Source organism: Rhinoraja longicauda, chromosome 11 (genome assembly GCF_053455715.1).
Source record: "Rhinoraja longicauda isolate Sanriku21f chromosome 11, sRhiLon1.1, whole genome shotgun sequence".
NCBI lineage: Eukaryota > Metazoa > Chordata > Chondrichthyes > Rajiformes > Arhynchobatidae > Rhinoraja > Rhinoraja longicauda.
The window spans coordinates 6,888,555-6,910,566 of record NC_135963.1 but is presented as its reverse complement, the minus strand read 5'-3'; the positions used below and the strand labels follow the sequence as shown (position 1 = coordinate 6,910,566).

At 40.8% G+C, this 22,012-nt stretch overlaps 1 protein-coding gene and 1 non-coding gene across 2 annotated transcripts in view; both read left to right on the top strand.

The window, feature by feature from the left end:
- Positions 1–20,810, top strand: part of selenof (selenoprotein F) — a 41,123-nt gene extending 20,313 nt beyond the window's left edge. Inside the window, exons 3-5 of the mRNA XM_078407896.1 lie at positions 3,243–3,306; positions 15,775–15,824; positions 20,165–20,810. Of these exons, the coding sequence (XP_078264022.1) occupies positions 3,243–3,306; positions 15,775–15,824; positions 20,165–20,296 (246 nt within the window). The 3' untranslated portion in view covers positions 20,297–20,810. The remainder of the gene's footprint in view (positions 1–3,242; positions 3,307–15,774; positions 15,825–20,164) is intronic.
- trnaq-cug (transfer RNA glutamine (anticodon CUG)) lies at positions 14,521–14,592 on the top strand. The gene has a single exon. It is a non-coding gene; the product is annotated as a tRNA-Gln (tRNA).
- Positions 20,811–22,012: the final 1,202 nt, after the last annotated feature.

Sequence of the window (22,012 nt, the reverse complement as noted above, 5' to 3'; positions counted from 1 at the left end):
TGAAAGTTGGGCTGCCTAATCACTGGATTGACATGTTCGGTGAACTGATATTTGTAAATTGGTAGCTAAAATAGTCTTGATGACAGCATCACTTAATGGCGAGGGGCTGCAATGCACTGCAAGGGCCAGTTGTAGGGGGGACCCAGTTGGAGCATTGAAAAGTGAAATTTCTCGGTTTTGGGTACAATGCACAAAGTAAACTAAATCTCCATATACCTGGCCCCGACAAAATACCAAAGTACCCTGATGGTCCCTCTTTGATGCCTCCTCTCCCGCAGGATCAGTCTTTGTTCTCCGCGGCCCGACCATCTCGCCGCGGCCCATCCTCAGCCCCATGTCCGTTGGCTCGTGGGCAAGTTCGGATGTGGCCCCTGTCAACGCCAGTTGCTCGGGGTTGAGTTCGGAGGCAGTTCTCATCGGCAGGCTGTGGCCCGATGGTTCTTTGTCGTCCGGCCTTTCGGCCTGATAGTCCTTTGACCGAGTGCTATAAAGGGAGTGTAAGAGAATGGAAATGTTGCGCTTGCTTAAAGCCTGCACGGACAGGACATGCCAAAGGGCACCTTCCATGTTTACACCAAGGCAGCGTCTCCAGAGAAGATCGATGGGTGATGTTTCCCATCAGAGATGTTCTTCGGAAATGACCGGCTGAGTTACTCCAGCACTTTGTGTCTTTTGTAAACCATCATCTGCGGTTCCTTGTTTTTACATTTCTCGGTTGCATGTTTAGCTGTGTGTAAACATGCTTCATTGGAATGAGAATTTGGAAGTTCCCAAAATTTGTTGTAAATTAATATTTGGTGAAGGTACCTTTACTGGTTAAAATTGAGCATCTGACAGCTTCAGACTGTCATTGTTTTTTGTGAGTGTTGCCCAGAGAATATTTTTAAGACATTAATTTGCAACTGCTGCATTGTTTTGGAATACACTCACCAACCAGTAAGTTCCACATTTGTCCCTTTCACATAATATGCAATACCGAGTATAAATTAGTCATTTGTATTTCAAATATATAGCAAATATATAGAAGAGCTGTGAATCAACACCGGGTGAATTGAAAACTTTCTGCTCACAGTTCAATTAGAATAGGAGGCACAAAAGTGTTTTTTTTTCCTTTTTTTCAGGACTTGGAAAGGCATATGGCATTTGATCGTAGCTGATTGAGAATAATGCTAAATTTGAATTTTTCAGATGAGACATTTCTCAGCATTACTTTTTCTAAATGCTATCCTTCGGATAGTAAATAACTGGACATTGATTTGTGGCTGTATATATACACAGTTGCATTGAACAAATCTGTTATTTCCTTTACTAATTTCTAATTGCTGTACAGGTATGCCCAACACCTCAATTTAGCTTTCAGTTTTTCTGATATTTGAGACCAAATGGCATTTGAGCAACATATTCCTGCTTACTGGGGGTTGTTTCTTTTATTTCCCCTGCTAAATTACTATTTTTGCTCTGAGGATTTAATAAATAGCACACTTTTGATTTGTTGATGGCTGCAAAGTGTTGGATGGAAAGACTGTCAATAAAATGTGAACAGTATCTTCTTGTTTAGTAGCTAACCGATGGGAAGCAACAAAATGGTTGAGAATAGGACTTTTATTGTTCAACTGAATTGTCCGTAATTACTATTCTGTATTATGTGTTCTGTTCCATGGGTTTTTTTCTTCGCCGTTTGTTTCTGCATATAATTGGATTTTCTGTCTGTTTAGCCACTGACTATTGCCGAGCGAGGAAGATGTGATAGGGGGAAGGAGGTACCAACTTAAACAAAACAAAATGAATGAAATGCATGCCGTAGCATAGTACCTGCAACCTCTCATTGCTTCCAGCTGCAGCTTGATATTACTGTCCAGTGGCCATTGATAATGGAATAAAATATGCGCTGTGTAATTGGAAGCTAGACAGTAAATCCTTTATCATTTGTCCCAGGGTCCCACATTCCGTGGGTGAAATTCATCAATATAATAGTTCTTTTCAAGAACAAGGACTTTTGTATTTCCTTGTCGTAGAATGCACTCTTCACAGAGAAAACATGGCACATTCATCTGTACTTTCAAAACTGCGGCTTAGAAAATCCACAGATCGACACTATTACTAATCCATTTGTGTTGCTATGAAAAAAATGAAAGAATAAACAATTGTCAGATATTTGTTTGTTTTTTTTAAATGCTGGAAAAGTTCAGCATGTCAGATAGGATCTGTAAAATGTTAGTATTTCAGGTCATACACCCTTCGTCAGAAATGAGAATTGGGATACCAAAATGGAGTTTAGCGTACAGATACAGCATGGAAACTGGCCTTTTGTCCCACCTAGTCCAAACAGACCATCGATCACCCGTTCGCTTTAGTTCTATGTTATCCGACTTTAAAATCCACTCCCTCCACAACAGGTCATTTACAGAGGGACAATTAACCTACAAACCCGCATGTGATTTGGATGTTGAAGTAAACAGGAGCACCCAGAGGAAACCCACGTGGTCACAGGGAGAACGTGCAAACTACACGCACACAGCACCCGAGGTCAGGATCGAACCTGGGTCTCTGATGCTGTGAGGCTCTGCCAGCTGCCCCCTGTTTCCCTCTTGTTGGCCATTCAAATCTAGAAGCATTAAATTTAATGGTACGTTTAATCTAGTTTAAGGCAACATCTATATAATTTTTAATAAAATTACCCGTCCTATCTCTACCATCATAAATTGCAAATTACCGATTTGTGCCTAAACCAATGGCGCGTACCTAACCGTGAGCCGAATAAGAAGGTTTTAGTGGAGCATTTGTTTTTAGAGTTCAAATCATGCCTTTGGATCGGTTGTTGAAGTTTCTCTCCTTGAATCAAAATCTCTATCTTTTTGATGCTGTATCTATAAAAGTTTTATGTGCACGGTTTTAGAAATTCATTGTCCACTTATTGAACTCCTGTTTATTGTTCTAGACTGATTAGTTGGTCATCGTGGACACAATCAGTTAGCATTCTAGACTGACTCGGAGAAAAGGTAATGGAACAGGCCTTTGAAATGTCATTGATAAAACATACCACCGTTAGAATGAAATACTGGTCTTATTGGTGAACCATTGAGGTATTCTGAAAAGATTAATTATTCATTAACTCATTCACATTGCGTTAATTAAAGTAGTTGAGCAATCTTATGTTAACCATGCAGATTAACAGAGTCGGGGCGTTAGCATAATAAATTTGCGTTTTGTTAACTGCTACCGTTTTGTTTTTTCCCCATCAGTTGTATGCTGGAGCTGTCCTTGAAGTATGTGGATGAAAATTGGGAAGGTTCCCCCAAGTCCAGGGTAAATATACAAAACTATTCTTGAATAATGGCTAACTTAGTTATGATACAAAATTAATCTTGATAATTGAAAATCAAAGTATGTATAACTTCCAATGTTGCTCCTCAGAACTCCACTTTTAGTCTGGTAGAATACAAATTAAATAGGAATTTTGAAACTAGAATGTCTTCTTAACTTAGAAGACATGTGGCAGCACAGTGGCTTAGCGGTAGATTTGCTGCCTTACAGTGCTTGCAGCACCAGAGACCCGGGTTCGATCCCGACTACAGGTGCTGTCTGTACGGAGTTTGTGCGTTGTCCCCGTGACAACGTGGGTTTTCTCCAAGATCTTCGGTTTCCTCCCACGCTCCAAAAACGTCCAGTTTTGTTAGTTAATTGACTTGGTATAATTGTAAATTGAAGCTAGTGTGTGCAGGATAGTGTTAGTGTGAGGGGATCGCCGGTCGGCGTGGAATCGGTGGGCCGAACAGCCTGTTTCTGCACTGTATCTCTAAACTAACTAGAGATCCAATTTTTACCTCTGATTCAAATGGTTGTTGATTGTAATTCCATTCCAGGGGCTGAGCAGAGAAAGCCAATTGCCAGTATCCCAGACAATGTTAACCCCACCACCAATGAAAGCAAAATTGGTTCTTATCCCGACAATGATTTGGTATAGACACAAAAGGCTGGAGTAACTCAGCGGGACAGGCAACATTTCTGGAGAGAAGGAATGGGTGACGTTTCTGGTCAAGACCCTTCGAACTCGAGACTAGAGTTAGGGGAAATGGAAACGAGAGATAAAGGATGATCTTTATCATCGTTACTTTTTTGCATATCTTTTTTGCAGATATTTGTTTTATATCTATCTACTTCATCGTCTATATCTCTTGTTTTCCTTTCCCTGAAACCAAAACGTCACCCATTCCTTCTCTCCAGAGATGCTCCAGCATTTTGTGCCTTTCTTCGGTTTAAACCAGATTCTGCAGTTCCTTCCTAATGATTTTGGTATAAATTGGCCACCATAGTCGTACAAAACCAACCGTGATTGGAGAACACACATGATTTTGTGTGCAAAGTCAGATATTTTCCTTTCTTTCTAACGGCCTGTACAGGGGAATAATATGAATGGGAATGTGAAACACCTAAATAGCTATTTTATCTTCACAAGTCTGATCTTTCTGCCCTACACTCATCGCTGGTATGTCTGGACGACAAGGACATCTATGTCAAACTCTTATTCATTGATTATGTTTTATTTAATAAATAAGCTCCATATTTATTTAATTGCTTGCACTTAAATTATCCATCTGCCACGGTGGAATTTATGAATGTGTATTTCTGGTTCAGTGATATAGACGTCCAGCTGCTAACCCAATAGTAGAATTGCTAAAGTAAAATAAAAATATAAAATGTTAGAAATACTCAGCATCTGTGACGAGATAAACAGTCAACTGAAAAAGCCAGCTATCTGAAATTGCTGAATTCATCATTGACTCCCAAGGGTGTAATATCCCAAGAAGGAAGATGAGATGCTGGTTATTTTGAGCTTACATTAGGCTTCATTGTAGGGCAGCAGCGGTAGAGTTTGTGCGTTCTCCTTTTGACCGCATGGGTTTTCTGTAGAAGCTCTGCTTTCCTCTCACACTCCAAAGACGTACAGGTTTGTAGGTCCCTAGTAATTGTCCCTAGTATGTGTAGGATAGTTCCAGTGCACGGGGTAATCACTGGTCGGCACAGACACGGTGGCCCGAGGGGCCTGTCTCCACGCTGTATCTCTAAAGCCTAAAGTATAAGAGGCCAAACACAAAGAAGTCAGAGTGAAAATGGAATGAAGAATTAAAGTGAGAGGTAACTGGAAGCTCGGAGCCAATCGTGTGGATTGACTGGAGGTATTGTGCAAAACAGTGACCCAGTGTGTGCAAGATTTCTTCAGTATAAAGAACATTGCATTGTGGAAATCAAATTCAATACCGTAAATGGGAAGTGGTGCGTATGAATCACTACTTCCTCTGAAAAATGGTTGGCTCTATAAATGATGGGAAGGGAACCAGCTAAAAGGGCAAACTACATTTGCATGTACTTCTATGCTTCTTAAATACTGTAACAGGCTGTTTTTGGAGTAAATGTTTGTATATTAAGGATTAGGTGCAACATCTGAACATACCCTTGGAAATTAAGGGAAAATGGAGAAGAGATGTGAGATTTAACATTATTTAATAATCGTTTATATATTATGTGTAGTTGCAGTGTAGACATTCTTGGGCCAAACTTATTTAATCTTATTTAGGAAAAATATTTAATGTTTCTGTTCTGCTTGAAATAAGACTATCTGAAGGTCAAACAATAAAACATACTGCTTCTGAAGTGGAATTTTTAAGTGGTATTGAACTGTACAAGTGTGTCATTAGTGATTCTTTCAATACTCATCTTAATTCTGATTTGATTTTGATATCTAATGACTCCCACTAGGTTATTTGTTTTCTTCAGCATACACACAGAATCAGCATATTGGTGTGCTACTGGTGTGAAGACAATAGAACAGTGAAGGTTACATTAAAAGCTTTTGTATTTGGCCTTAAAGCCTTTGTTTCTCAGCTGCATCCTATTGATTTATTTCTTTTTGCTTCAAACAAGTTTGCAGAGTTTAAGCTATAAGGAGAGGCTGGATAGGCTGGGTCTTTTACCCTGGAGTGTGGGAGGCTCAGAGGTGACCTTTATAGAGGTATGTAAAATCATGAGGGGCGTGGATAAGGTGGTATAGGTACATTCTTTATTTTTTTTAAAAGCATGGCAAATCCAGCATGCTTGATTTCTCTCCAAACAAATCAGTCAATTATCATCAACATGATACAACCTGTGTAGGAAGGAACTGCAGATGCTGGTTTACATCGAAGATAGAGACCAGATGCTGGGGTAACTCAACGGGACAGGCAGCATCTGTGGGCAATAGACAATAGGTGGAGGAGTAGGCCATTCGGCCCTTCGAGCCAGCACCACCATTCAATGTGATCATGGTTGATCATTCTCAATCAATACCCCGTTCCTGCCTTCTCCCCATACCCCCTGACCCCGCTATCCTTAAGAGCTCTATCTATGGAGAGAAGAAATGGGCGACGTTTTGGGTCGAGACCCTTCTTCAGACTCAATCTGTCCTCAGCAGTGTTAGCAAATGCCACTTACAAATAAATAACCTACTCGGCATTATCCATTTATGGTTTGCCAGCACCCGTCGACTCCAGACCTCATCAGGGCCTTAGTTTTGAAGATGGGCGAAAGAACTGCATTCCAGAGATGAGATGAGTATTGCACGTTGCATCCAAGCAGCTTTTTTTTTAAAGTGTAATTTTAAGGGTCTGAGGTAAAACTGGTCAATGGGCATCAGTGGGAAACCCACTCCAATGGTTGCAGCCTTCCCTCACAAAGGAACTTGGACTTAGTCAGTCAACCCATCCCCAGGGCACCACAGCAGGAGTTCCTCAGGTCAGTATCTTAGGCTCAAGTATCTTTAGCTTCTGTCACAAACCTCTCTCATAAAGTCATAAGTGGGGATGTTTGATGATTATTGCACAACGTTCAATCCATTCACAGCAACTTTCAGAAACTGCGCAACATTCTCTTCCAATGCTCTAGAACATTTTGTTTAATATCTGCGTTGATATTTAGAAATAGAGCAGAGGGAAAAAAAAAATGACTGGAACAATAATCTTTAAAGATTTAGGATTGTTTATGGAATTTTGAAAAATGCATACAAGCTGTTCTTTGTAGTCTGACAGAATAGGAATAGGTCTCCTGGAACCCAAAGGTTGTTAAACCATATCAAAAAACGTTTTTAGGTCATTTATGTCAAGAATCTGGGCACCAATGTCAAGGTCAGTATTTACTCCCTTCTTAATCACCTTCGGTGAATATGGTGGCCCACAGATAATAATAATAATATATTCCTTTATTTGTCCCACACCGGGGAAATGCGCAGTGGTACAGCAGCAAAGTGGATAGGAAGAGACATTCATTATAAATGACAACAAAGATAAGGATAATTGGCATAATTTACTGTGTTTTTCCTTTACTGTTACTGTTGACTGGTCTGCTGGGAGTAGCGCTGGTTGTGCAGTCTCACAGCAGCGGGAAGGAAGGACCTCCTATATCTCTCCTTCACGCACTTGGGGTGAAGGAGTCTGTCACTGAAGGAGCTACTCAGTGCAGTGACAGTGTCCTGCATGGGGTGGGAGTCGTCGTCCAGCAGCGATGTTAGCTTTGCCATCATCCTCCTCTCTCCCACCGCCTGTAATAAGTCGAGGGGGCAACCCAGGTCAGAGCTGGCCTTCCTGATCAGCTTGTCAAGTCTCTTCCCTTCTGCTGCTGAGATGCTGCTGCTCCAGCAGACCACTCCATAGAAAAGAGCTGATGCCACCAGTGTTGTAGAAGGTCCTTAGGAGTGCCCCTACACTCCAAAGGACCTGAGTCTCCTCAGCTGATAAAGTCTGCTCTGGCCCTTTTTGTACAGTGCATTGATATTTTCGGTCCAGTCAAGTTTATTGTTAAGGTAAACACCCAGGTACTTATAAGAGTCCACCCTGCCGATGTCCATTCACTGGATGTTCACCGGTGTCGGGGGGACATGGCTGCGCCTGCGGAAATGCTGCAATCCTTTTTGGTGAAGGTGCTCTCACATGGATGGGAAGCTGCAGGATGTAGAGGCAACAATGATGACGAACAGGGATGCCATTCCAAATTAGGATGCGTGACTTGGAAAGAAACATGCAGGTTGTGGTGATTGACGACACTGAGGCCATTGAATGTCAATGGTTTTGGTTTCCCTCTCTCTTGTTGGAGACTGCCATTGCATTGACTCTTTTCTGCCATTTATCAACCCATGCCTGAAAGGTCTTGCTGTAAGCCTCCACTACCAGCCATGCATCTGCCATAGTTTTATCTAAATGTTAATGCAACAGTTTATTTAAACCTTCCTGGTTATAAAACCAGAGGTAGTAAATAGGTTTGTAATAGCCTGCCCTCCCGCTATCAAGAATGAAGATTCACCAACAAAAACATTCCGGTTTCGATGTTGTTAGATCCTAGAAACATAGAAACATAGAAAAATAGGTGCAGGAGTAGCCATTCGGCCATTCAAGCCAGCACTGCCATTCAATATGATCATGGCTGATCATCCAAAATCAGGACCCCGCTCCTGCTTTTTCCCCATATCCCTTGATTCTTTTAGCCCTAAGAGCTAAATCTAACTCTCTCTTGAAAAGAGAGAACCTGAAAGAGCATTTTGGCTGGTCAGACTATTGCAATGGGAGGAATTGTATGGACATTATGGTTCCTTTCTTTCCACTTTAGACTTCTGATATGTCTTTCTTTTGAGTATTGTTCTTAATTTGACTTTGATCATTGCTAAATCTATTCAGTGTAGTGGGAGCTATGACACATTCATTGTATGTGTAGGGTTAATCTCCACATGGTTTTATTTGTCCTTCTCCCAATTTCTCTGCACAATGAAAACAAGTTAATGCATTGTGAAGAAAGTCCCCTCCTTCAAAGCACTAATTGTTTTATTTTTGGCCTTTTTATGTTTCGTTTGTCTTCAGGCTGTTGCTGCAGATAAAATGTACATCAAAGTATTAAAGCAGAAATGTTATCTTTTTGCCGTTTCCTATTGTTGTGCATGTGTGTCGAGGGGAAACAGTTGTCTTAGGATGAACCAGCATGAAGGATAGGGTGTGCGGGAGAAACTCAGTTTTGATTATAATGTTGACTTAGAAATGAGAGAATTATTCAGTCTGAAGAAGGATCTCGACCCGAAACGTCACCCATTCAATTAAATTCAATTCAATTTAAAAACTTTATTGGCATGATAAGATACATCATTATATTGCCAAAGTATAGAACATAACATACATATTTAAAACACATGAATATAAATACAAGTATACAATGCATGGGTAGATATGCTCCTGTACATATATATATTATATATACATGCAATACATTTATAGCCTTTTATCGATTGCTGCTCGTTCTTGCAGTTGTAAGCAGTACAGCAAGGTAGCAAGTTTAGAAGGTCAATATTAATCTTCGTCGTGTCAATTTGTGTATGCGTGTATGTGTACATGTTGGTCATTCACTGTCTCTCAGGTTGTGGCATGCTGTTACGTATTGTGCGCCAAGATGTGCCGTATTTCCTTCGCCAAGGATTATTCTTAGTTTTGATATATCATCTAGTTCTTTAAAATCTGGGGTTGCCAGACTGAGTTTTTCAAAAGTATATTTTCCTTATTTTGTCGAATTTTTTACATTTCAAGAGGAAGTGCACCTCTGTTTCAACCTCATGATCGCATATTCTATTTTCTCTTGGTTGCCAAGATCTCTTCTGTCTTCCTTTTTCAACTGCCAAATGGTGGTCACTTAACCTGTACTTGGTGAGGGTCTGTCTCTGCTTTATATCTCTAACAGTTGAGAGATAGACTGCCAATTTATAATCTCTTTTTAGGGCACGGTAACATTCTAATCTGCTTTGGCTTTTAGTTACTTTATCCCAATGTTCCAGATAGGTTTCTTTGCATTGTTTAATAATTTGGTTCACTCCAACTGGTCATTGGAAAGCAGTGTTGATCTGAGACTGGTCAAGGTTTAGCCATTCCTTCTCTTCAGAAATGCTGCCTGTCCCGCTGAGTTACTCCAGCATTTTGTGTCAATCTATGAATTATTCTTTTAGTAAAACAAAAAGGTGACTTCCTTTTGAGCAAAAGAATACAACGTTGTAATTTTAGTCTAGTTATATGTACCAAGAAAGTTCAATGGGGGGAAATGCAGCAAACTCTCCAACGTAAAGCAGTTTATGTAGGAAGGAACTGCAGATGCTGGTTTACACCGAAGATGGGCACAAAAAGCTGGAGTAACTTAGCAGGACAGGCAGCATCTCTGGAGAAAAGGAACACATGATGTTGCAGATCAAGACCCTTCTTCAAAGGTTTCAAAGGTCTTTTATTGTCACATGTACCAATTAAGATACAGTGATATGCAAATTACCATACAGCCATATGAAAAAAAGCAACAAGACACACGACTACATAAAAGTTAACATAAACATCCACCACAGCGGATTCCCCACATTCCCCACTGTGGTGGAAGATAAAAAAAAGTTCAAGCTTCTTCCTCTTTATTTTTCCCGCGGTCGGGGCAGTCAAACCTCCGTCGGGGCGATCCAAGCTCCGGCATCCGGTGGCTGAAGCAATCAAAATTCCCGCGTCGGGTCGATCAAATCTCCCTTGGCTTGGAGTTCCTGATGTCGGTCATTGACGAGAGATGGGCTCCGTGATGTTAAGTCCGCAAGCACCCGTGGTTGGAGTTCCGAGGTCGATCCCTGGCAAAGGGATCGCGAGCTTCACGATGTTAAAGTCCCATAGGCACCTGCGGTGGAGCTCTCAAAATCGGTCTCCAGCAAAGTCCGCCAACTCCTCGATGTTAGGCCACAGTGCAGATGGAGCTATGATACGGGAAAAAATCGCATCTCCGTCGAGGGTAAGAGATTAGAAAAAGTTTCCCCCAACCCCCCTACCTAAAACAAGCTAAAGAACACTAAAAACATACATTTAACACATACTATTTAAACACAAAGGAAAGGACAGACCGTTGCCGATGGTCTTCAGACCCCAAAAAGCAGTTGGTGATGCCTTAATTACGCACTTTATCAAACTGATAGATTTATTCAGTAACACTATTAAGAAATTAACATTAGAGATGTTTGTCATTTGTACCAGATATGAAGCAGAACGATAAAATCCTTACTTGCTGCAGCTTTACAGGCACATGAAATGCGACCGCAACAAAGAGTCAGTGTACAATAAATTCTCAGTTATTCTATGCAAATCAGACTATGATGGTGCATAAACCAAAATACATAGAGCAAGCATAATAATGTAAAGTTGTTCTGCTCTACTTTATGGCTCATGCTTGGTCATTTTCCAAAACTTTGTTGGGAACATTCTGCTTCAACATTTGAGTTATTCTGGATAAATACAACATAATTTTTCCGTCTGTTGTTAATTTTAATGCAATACATTTGGACACAAGTTTGTAAATGTAAATCTTATTTATCCTCCCGTGTCATGCCTGCTCTACCACACTCCCTCTGTGTTGGCCACGTGACCACAGCATTGGACATGGGGAAGTAGGAGCGCCATACGCACTACAGAAAGCAGAGATTAACATACAAACTGCCTCCTGTAACCATGACCATAGTATGAAATTGGCATTAAATAAAGGAGAGTCAAGGATATATAATACAGGATCTACCAGTTACCCATTCCTGAAATCTGATCATTAAGCTCCAACGGCAATACTGCAGGCCATTTCAGAAAGAAATCATAAAAGCCAAATGTTCACCCTTTATTCTCCAGGTGGCAATTTTTTTCAGTCTCCTCGCTCACAAAATTTGGCCCGCTTTCTCTTTGTTCACCTTCAAAAACCACCATCAGCTTTATCTGGGATTTTAAAAATAATTCCTTGTCCCTTAACCCGAAGAAAATCTGAGAGGGAGCCGGCAAGTGATGGTAATTCAATGAATCCTACAACCCATTATTCCTGAAACAAGCTGATTTCTTAAAAAAGAAAACAAGCTGATTTCTATTAACCACCCTCTTCATCCTTAATTACATGTTGTTCCTTCCAGTTGCCATGCGGTGCAGGGTTTCCAGTTAATTTGGGTGCTAGTGCCATGTCCCACTCCTTTTAAGGAGTTGTCCTGGCTATTCTTGGACCCACCCAACAGACTTTTGTATTTTGGGGGGAAAAAATTACCATCCTGTGTCAAGAACAGACAACTTTCCACTTGTTTACAGGAAGTCATGTGCAGTATGATATCATTAGATTCCCTAGTCCAGACACCCAACCTCAATTTGTATTGGAGCGACTAGGCTTGTATACACTGGAATTTAGAAAGATGAGAGGGGATCTTATCGAAACATATTAGATTATTAGGGGGTTGGACACCTTAGAGGCAGGAAACATGTTCCCAATATTGGGGGAGTCCAGAACCGGGGGCCACAGTTTATGAATAAGGGGTAGGCCATTTAGAACGGAGATGGGGAAAAACTTTTTCAGTCAGATTGTTGTAAATCTGTGGAATTCTCTGCCTCAGAAGGCAGTGGAGGCCAATTCTCTGAATGCATTCAAGAGACAGATAGATAGAGCTCTTCAGGATAGCGGAGTCAGGGGTTATGGGGAGAAGGCAGGAACGGGCTACTGATTATGGATGATCAGCCATGATCACATTGAATGGTGGTGCTGGCTCGAAGGGCCGAATGGCCTACTCCTGCACCTATTGTCTATTGTATTGGAAGAGCAAATGCTTTCTCCAATGTCACACAGAAACCTTCTGATTTTTACCGACTAGAGCAATTTGTTAGTGCTGTACTGCTGGTGTTTTGCCCCATTGATTAGAAACTCAGTTGTTTGAAGCATTTCATGGATCTGCACAGAGCCCTGGAATGCTTGAGCGATTACTACTCAGAGGTAGCATAAATATCATAATACAAATGTCAACAATCCTGAGTTGTGTTTGTTACATACTCAGAAAATCACAGGAGCTTTGTTAAAAGAGCTGGCTTTTAATTAAAAAACTTGCCCAGAATTGAATCTGTTTTATTGCAAAACACAATGTGCTGGTGGAACTCAGCAGGTCAGGGAGTATCTGTGGAGCGAATGGACAGGTGACGTTTCAGGATTGGTACCCTTCTTCAGACTGCTCAAGATTCCGACTTTTGCAGTTCCTTATGTCTCTGACGTTCCTTTAGGAAGGAGATGAGGAGGAATTTCTTTAGTCAGAGGGTGGTGAATCTGTGGAATTCTTTGCCACAGTAGACTGTGGAGGCCAAGTCAATGGCAACTCTTTTTGTCATTCTGTGGAATTCTTTGCCACAGAAGACTGTGGAGGCCAAGCCAATGTCAATTTTTAAGGCTGAGATAGATAGATTCTTGATGAGTATGGGTGTCAGGGGTTAAAGGGAGAAGGCAGATGAATGGGGTTAGGAGGGAGAGATAGATCAGCCATGATTGAATGGCGGAGCAGACTTGAAGGGTCGATTCGTCTAGTTCTGCTCCTAACATGTATGACCTTATGACTCAAAACCAAACAATGAAATTCTTACTTGCAGCAGCACAACAGTTATGTAAACATAGTACTCTGTAAAACCCATGATAAACACCAGAAAAAAGTCAGTATATATTTAAAAAAAACAGCCAAATAAATAGACAATAGTAGTGCAAAGTCAAAAATAATGCCCACGTCTATATAGTTCAGAGTACATTTGGAGGTTGTAGTGTTTAATAGCCTGGTGGTTGAAGGGAAGAAGCTGCTTCAGAACCTGGACGTTATAGTTTTCAGGCTCCTATGCCTTCTTTCCGATAGCAGCAGTGAAATGAGAGCGTGACACATGTGTCTGACTAGGGATTAGCAAGACTATCCACGTGGAAAGATTACAACTTAATTCATTGTAACAGGCCTCATTACCCTGCACCTGATACAAGAATGTCATCCATAAGACGCTGCCTAATTTATTCATGTCACCTAGTATTCAGGAATACACATTTTGACTTAGTTTAGTTTAGAGATACAGCGAGGAAACAGGCCCTTCAGCCCACCAAGTCTGCGCTGACCAGTGATCACCCTGTACACTAGTACTATCCTACACACACTGGGGACAATTTCCAATGATACCAAGCCAATTAACCTACAAACCTGTACGCCTTTGGTGTTTGCGAGGAAACTGGAGATCCTGGAGAAAACCCACCCAGGTCACGGGTAGAACGTACAAACTCGGTACAGACAGCACCCATAGTCAGGATCAAACCCGGGTCTCTGGTGCTGTGAGGCAGCAACTCTACCGCTGCGCCACCACACCGCCCAAATATCCGCCACCTTCAATCAACCAAAAATATGAGTTTCAATTCTCTAAATATTTCTACTGGACCAGTAGGCCCTGTTACATTTTGAGGCTATTAATGTAACCCTCACTGCACTCGAAGCACTGTTTGCTCATTGCTCATCATTGTATGCCCTGACTTAATACTACTACCCATAACAACGCAGCAGGAATATTGTACATTTGAAAGTGGTCACCAGGTAAAATAAAGCATATTTCTAAATCACAGTATAGGCCCCCTCCCACCCAGCACCATTGTACACTGAAAGGCTGGAATGAGTACAAACCTCATGGATCCGGAAAACATGGTTCCATGGTGTAATGGTTAGCACTCTGGACTCTGAATCCAGCGATCCGAGTTCAAATCTCGGTAGAACCTGTTCCTAATGGGCGGCACGGCATGGTGGCGCAACAGTAGAATTGCTGCCTCACAGCGCTTGCGGCGCCAGAGACTCAGGTTCGATCCCGACTGCAGGAGCTGTCTGTGCGGAGTTTGTACGTTCTCCCTGTGACAGCGTGGGTTTTCTCCGAGATCTTCGGTTTCCTCCCACACTCCAAAGACGTACAGGTTGGTAGGTTAATTGGCTTGGGTTTGTACACTTGGTATAAGTATAAATTGTCCCTAGCATGTATAGGCTTGTGTTAATGTGCGGACTCGGTGTGGGCGAAGCACCTGTTTCCGCGCTACATCTCTGAACTAAGCTGTATCTCTAAACTGAACTGTAACGTTCAGTTTCAAGAGTAGCTTCTTCCCAACAACCATCAGGCTATTAAACACTACAACCTCCAACTACGCTCCGAACTACATAGACTTGGGGACATTCTTTTTGTCTTTGCACTGTTGTTGTTCTTGTTTTTACTTACTGTACTTGTTTATTATGGTGGTGACAGAGTACAGTGTTTACATATCAGTTATGCTGCTGCAAGGAAGAATTTCATTGTTCAATTTTCAAGACAAATGGCAATAAAACTCTTGACTCAAGGAATGTATGTAAAGGAAAACATTTAGATTATGTTAGCATTGACATGGTATGTACTAAAGATGATCATTTGTATGTTCTGCATTATTTTCAATTTTCGTGAATAAATGAAATTCTTGAAACGAAAATATAATTTCAAATCGGAAACATATCACATGAAGCCATTGCAGAACAGGACTATTGAGGCACATGCCTGGTCTGTTAGGCATCTGCGCTTATTTATTTATTGATCTTTTGTGCAAGAAATGTGAGTACCTATGTGGAATTGAGCTTATGTATTTTGAACAAAGAATTGCAGCAACCTTAACTTTTATAGCCTGTTTTTACTGCGGAGTTAGTAGTGGAAGCACTACGTTCAAAGCCTTGTTTGATTAAACCTCACCCAGCCTTTCTGTGCCGTTGGGAAAGAAACCAGTTCAACAACTTTGATAAAAGATGCATTTTATGTTCAGCCGCTATATGATTTGGAGAAGCAACGATATTGCATTACAATAAGGTAGTTAAGTATTGATTTACAGTGAACTGATCTGGATGTAAAATAAAAAGAAAATTCATTTACTTATTTGAAAAATCTTTTACAGCTTTTGTCAGAAGTGATAAGCCCAAGATGTTCAAGGGACTACAGATCAAGGTAACTTCAAAAGATTCTATAAGATATTCATTGTTTCAGATTTTGTTCTTGTCTCGGAAAGATTTGTGCGGTTTAGCGCATGTAATGTTAACCAAAGACACTTTTTGCATGCTTGCCAGCAGACATTTTACCTAATCCTGCAGGTGTATCAGTTCAGCATCCTTTATTGAGTATCTGCCTCATGCACGGCAAACAAATTCAGTGAGAAGAAACCCCGGGAATTTGAATTTATATTCTGCTCTCTGTTTATTTTCTCTTTTGCACTATCTGATGTAGTTATGTCGTTTAGTTTGGATTAGAGATACAGCGCCGAAACAGGCCCTTCGGCCCACCGAGTCTGCACTGATGAGTGATCCCCGCACATTAACACCATCCTACACACACTGGACACTGGGGACAATTTACATTTATAACCAAGCCAATTAACCAACATACTACGTCTTTCGAGTGTGGGAGGAAACAGAAGATCTCGGAGTAAACCCACACAGTCACAGGGAGAACATACAAACTCCTTACAGACAGCACCCATTGTCGGGATTGAACCCAAGTCTCTGGCACTGTAAGGCAGCAACTCTACCACTGCGCCACAGTATGGTATGATTTGCCCGGATACCATGCAAAATAATTTTTTTCACTGTACCTCGATGCATGTGACAATAATAAACAAATACAAATACCAAAGTAGGGTGTCCAAATCGAATTACTATTAAAACACAAAGTACTCGTGCTATAACACCAGGATAAGTGGTCAACCAAGAAAACCATGCTCCATGTCAAAGTGCTGTCTAAATCACCTATACACACTTATGCTATAGGACAATAACTCACTTCATGTTCACATTCCAAAGCAGAAATTATTAGGTGAAAATTATGCCCAGAAACCAAAATAAAGATTGGAAAATGGAATGAAAGGAACAGTTTAAATACAAAAAATATTTAAACCGTTTAAATATTTAATTTTCCTGTGATTAAGATTCCATATTCCAAATTATAGGACCAAAAAGGTGTGGAAATAGTTCTACACTTGCACCTTTTTTAAATTATATAATTGAACAAAGAATTGCAAAAACCCAAACTTTTACAGCCTATTTTTACTGCCGAGTTAGTCAACAAGTGGTACATTCAAAGCCCTGGTTTGGCTCACCCCACCCAGAGTCTCTGAAGGCAACCTCTGACTTCAATATTTTCCAATTCCACAAGTCGGCTGGCCAGAAATCGTTGTCACATTTACCTTGTAAATGCATAAATACTGACAGATACTTGGTGTTATTTCAAAAGAATCAGAGATAAATTGTTTGACACTAATTCAGCAGAATTTTCCTTATTTTAACATTTAACAGCCAAGAAATCTATTTCTTACATCCCATGCTTAATCCAAATTAGGTGAATACTAGAAACGAAGAACTGCAGATGCTGGTTTATACCAAAGATAGACACAAAGTGCTGGAGTAACTCAGAGGGTCAGGCAGCATCCCTTGAAAATAAGGATGGGTAACATTTTGGGTCACACATCACCCACCCAGGAGCAGATTCAGTCTATTCAGCCCATTGAGTCTGCTCCTCCATTCGATAATGGATTATCTATTTTTCCCACTCAAACCCATTCTCCTGCCTTCCTCCTGTAACATTACTAATCAAGAACCTCTCAATTTCTGCCTTAAAAATGACGGCCTCCACCGCCGTCTGTGGCAATGAATTCCACAGATTCACCACTCTCTGGCTAAAGAAATCCCTCCTCATCTCCATTCTGAAGGTACATCCTTTTATTCTGAGGCTGTGCTCTCTGGACCTGTACTCTCCCACTACTGGAAACATCCTCTCCACATCCACTATGCCTAGAACTCTCTACCAAGAAAATATTTGATCACATTCAAAGCTTCTCAAACTGAATGAAAACTAGCAAGAATTTTGTGTTTAACTTTTTTTTTTAAACTCAATCAAATTATGAGGATAGTGTGGTTGATGTAATACAGTGCAGCGAACCTTCGGGGGGATATTAAAGGGATTTAATCGGAGATTGAACACAAAATTGACAATGAGTAGAAAGCAAAGAATACTGACGAGTTGGTCCACATGAGACAGAAGATATATAGCATCCCTTGTATGTATTTTCGTGCAGTATGAATGTTTAGTTTAGGTTAGAGATACAGCGCGGAAGCAGGCCCTTCAGCCCACCGACCAGCGATCCCCACACCATGACACTATCCTACAAACTAGGGACGATTTATTACATTTTCACCAAGCTAATTATCTACAAACCTGTACATCTTTGGAGTGTGGGAGGAAACCGAAGATGTCGGAGAAAACCCACGTAAGTCACGGGGAGAACGTACAAACTCCGTACAGACAAACACCTGTAGTCAGGATCGAACCTGGGTCTCTGGCGCTGTGAGGCAGTAGCTCTACAGCTAAGCCACCGTACAGTGTGAATGTTATTTTGCATTATATGATGTTGCAGCAGTCCAATAATATGCATGTTTAATATTAAGACTTTCTCAAATATAACAAGCATGTCCCCAAATGCCTTGTGCTTACCAAGATAAAATGGACTCAGGAGTATTGCAGTACACGGAACAAACCTATTACTAATTAACGATAAGTAGTGTGCCATATATTCGTAAACCACAATTTACAATTCTTGGGTTTTCCTCTGTTATGAGAAAATGCTGTAGTAATTATACATTTAACATTATAACGTCTGCTAGTTTAACATGGAGGTGGGTGGGGGAGGTACAGAATGGACATAAATTACTTTAGTGGTGAATTGAAGGAGCTGGCACAGTGAGATAACATTAATTGTTGCAGTAAAAAGTACTGGGCCGGAGCTGTCATGGAAAATTGATGCTGAATAGCAGCGTAAATGTAAAATCACTTCATTACAATGTTGGCGGTAAGTATATTAATAAGCCAATATCATTTTTATGCAAAAATATTAACATTTTCAGATTAGCTTGTGCAAACGCGATGATAAAACAGTTGACTGCGTCCTCCCTTGTAGAAGCAGAAAAAGTCGGAGAGTATAGGATCAGAGGGCATGCACAGCCTCAGAATAAAAGGACGTACCTTTAGAAAGGAGATGAGGAGGAATTTCTCTAGCCAGAGGGTGATGAATCTGTTGAATTCATAGTCGCAGACGGCTGTGGAATCCCAGTCATTGGGTATTTTAAAAGCAGAGATTGACGGGTTTTTGATTAGTAACGGCATCATAGGTTACGGGGAGAAGGCAGCAGATGGGGTTGGGAGCGAACGATCGACCTGCTGTGATTGAATGGCGGCCGAAAAGGCCTAATTCTGCTCTATGACATATGAACATATTTAAGAAAATGGTTGTACAGGATTGCGAAAGGATCTCTTATCCAAGTCAATATATTTTGAATTTAAAGAATAACTAACTGTTTGGCTCAGTTTATAAGCTGAGTCTGAGTCTCAGTCTGAAGAAGGGTCTCGACCCGAAACGTCACCCATTCCTTCTCTCCAGAGATGCTGCCTGTCCCACTGACAGCATTTTGTGTCTAGTCAAGACTGTTTCATTGCCATATGTCCCAGATAGAACAATGAAATTCTTTCCTGAAGTAGCACAACAGAATATGTGAACATAGTACACAGCAAACAATATAATAAACAAGAAAAAGTAAGTTCAGTGTGTGTGTGTGTACATACACACATATATATATATATAATATATATATGTGTGTGTGTGGTATGCATAATATATATATATATATATATATATATATATATATATATATGTGAGTATGTGTATGTATGTGTGTGTGTCTATATATATATATATATTATATATAGCAGTTTAACTCCACCTCCCACTCCCAATCTGACCTTTCTGTCCTGGGCCTCCTCCATTGTCAGAGCGAGGCCCAGCGCAAATTTGGAGGAACAATATTTCACTTGGGTAGCTTACACCCCAGCCGTATGGACATTGACTTCTCTAACTTCAAATACTGTAGCCCTTGCTTTCCTTCTCCATCCCCTCCCGCTTCCAAGTTCTCCCACCAGTCTTACAGTCTCCAACTACATTCTATCTCTGTCCCGCCCACTCCCCTGACATCAGTCTGAAGAAGGGTCTCGACCCGAAACGTCATCCATTCCTTCTCTCCAGAGATGCTGCCTGTCCCGCTGGGTTACTCCAGCATTTTGTGTCTACCTTTCATATATATATATAATATATATATATATATATTATATATATATATATGCACACCACACACGTACACATAAAACAAACAAACGGTAATAGTGCAATAATAACCATAATCTTCCGTTTATAAGCTGTTGCTTGCAATGAACGAGTTTGACACACTGTATGTTCTCTTGTTTTCCAGTATGTCCGTGGCTCTGACCCTGTGCTAAAGCTGCTGGATGACAAGGGGGACATTGAAGAAGAGTTGAGCATTCTCAAATGGAACACCGACAGTGTGGAAGAATTCCTGAGTGAAAAGTTAGAACGTTTATAAATTACAGCCAGTTTCAGGCCTGGTTTCCATTTTGTATATCAATTTGTATCCTGCTAGTAATTAAGAAACTCCCACTACATACTGGTTAGAGTGATTACTCAAAATGATCATGTTCAATTTTACAATGCACTGATTTAGGTTTATTACCTTGATTCTCAATGGCATTTTCTGAAGGATATTTAGTTTTGTCCCAGCACATCACCAGTTAATAAATGAGTATGGTTCCTTTTGAAATTTGAAATATACTGTATAATTTTGTGTACTTGGGTCCATTACAACATTATGTTGGCTTTAAGTGGCTTTTATTAGTTGTACGGTTTCCTTCTATTCACTGCAGTGAACAAGATTCATTAAGGAGTTGCACTTTTGTGAAGGCCGCACATGAAACCATTTTGAGGATATGTGTCGCTGGATGTTTTGTGCAATGACTGGTGTTTCGCTCTGCTGAAGTAGAAGTAGCCCAGAAAGATGGTATTGTTTGAGTTGGAATAATAAAAATTATTATTAACAGAAAGCACCGTGTTTGGAATTTTGTTTGTTATTGGTTGTTGCCTATCGTTGTTGTACTTGTGAAGACAATTTACTTCTCTCAAAGTTTTCCACAATAAGTGTGGCACGGTGGCGCAGCGGTACAGCTGCTGCCTTACAGCGTCAGAGACCCGGGTTTGATCCTGACCACGGGTGCTGTCTGTATGGAGTTTGTACATTCTCCCCATGACGGCCTGGGTTTTCTCCGCGTGCTCCAATTTCCTCCCACACTCTCAAAACATGTAGGTGAATTGGCTTCTGTAAAATGTACCTAGTGTGTGTAGTATAGAAGTTGTGTATAGGTGATCACTGGTCGGTGCGGACTTGGACCAAAAGGCTTGTTTCCACGCTCTATCTCTAAATTAAACTGAACTAAATTAACAAGTAGATTTAACTAACATTGTCTAACAATTCAATATGAGATTCCAGGATTTCCATTAGATCCCAAAAGCCGAACACGATGAAGTTAAACTGATCTCAAGTCTCTCCACATGATCCATATCTCTCTATTCCTTGCACTTCCGTGACTAAAAGCCTAAGCACCACTATCCCATGGGTTCATTCTTGTCAGTGGAAAACTTAGATTTGCATGCTATCTGTGATGTCTGAAGAAGGGTCTCGACCCGAAACGTCACCCATTCCCTCTCTCCTAGATGCTGCCTGACCTGCTGAGTTACTCCAGAATTTTGTGATACCTTCTGTGTGGAGTTTGTACATTTTCTCTGTGACTGCGTGGGTTTCCTCTGGGTGCTACAATTTCCTCCCACATCCCCAAAACATGCAGGTTTGAAGATTAATTGGCCTTCTGTAAATTGGCCCTAGTGTGCAGGGAGTTAATGTCACAGTGGGATAACATAGAACTAATATGAATGGGTGATCGATGGTCGGCATGGACTGTGGGCCGAAGGGCCATTTTCCCTGCTGTATCAGTAACCTAAGTTAAAATCATACTTTCTGTGAGTAAATTGGGTGGTATAAAAGAGAAAATAAACAGAGTGCCGAATACAGTATTACAGCTACAGAAAAAGCGCAAACTAAAAAAGTGCAAAGGCCGTGACAGGGTAAATTGGAAGATCGGGAATTCATTCATAGCATATTCATGAGGTTAATCCCTGGGATGGAGGGACTGTCATATGAGGAAAGATTGGAAAGACTTGGCTTGTATTCACTGGAGTTTAGAAGGATGAG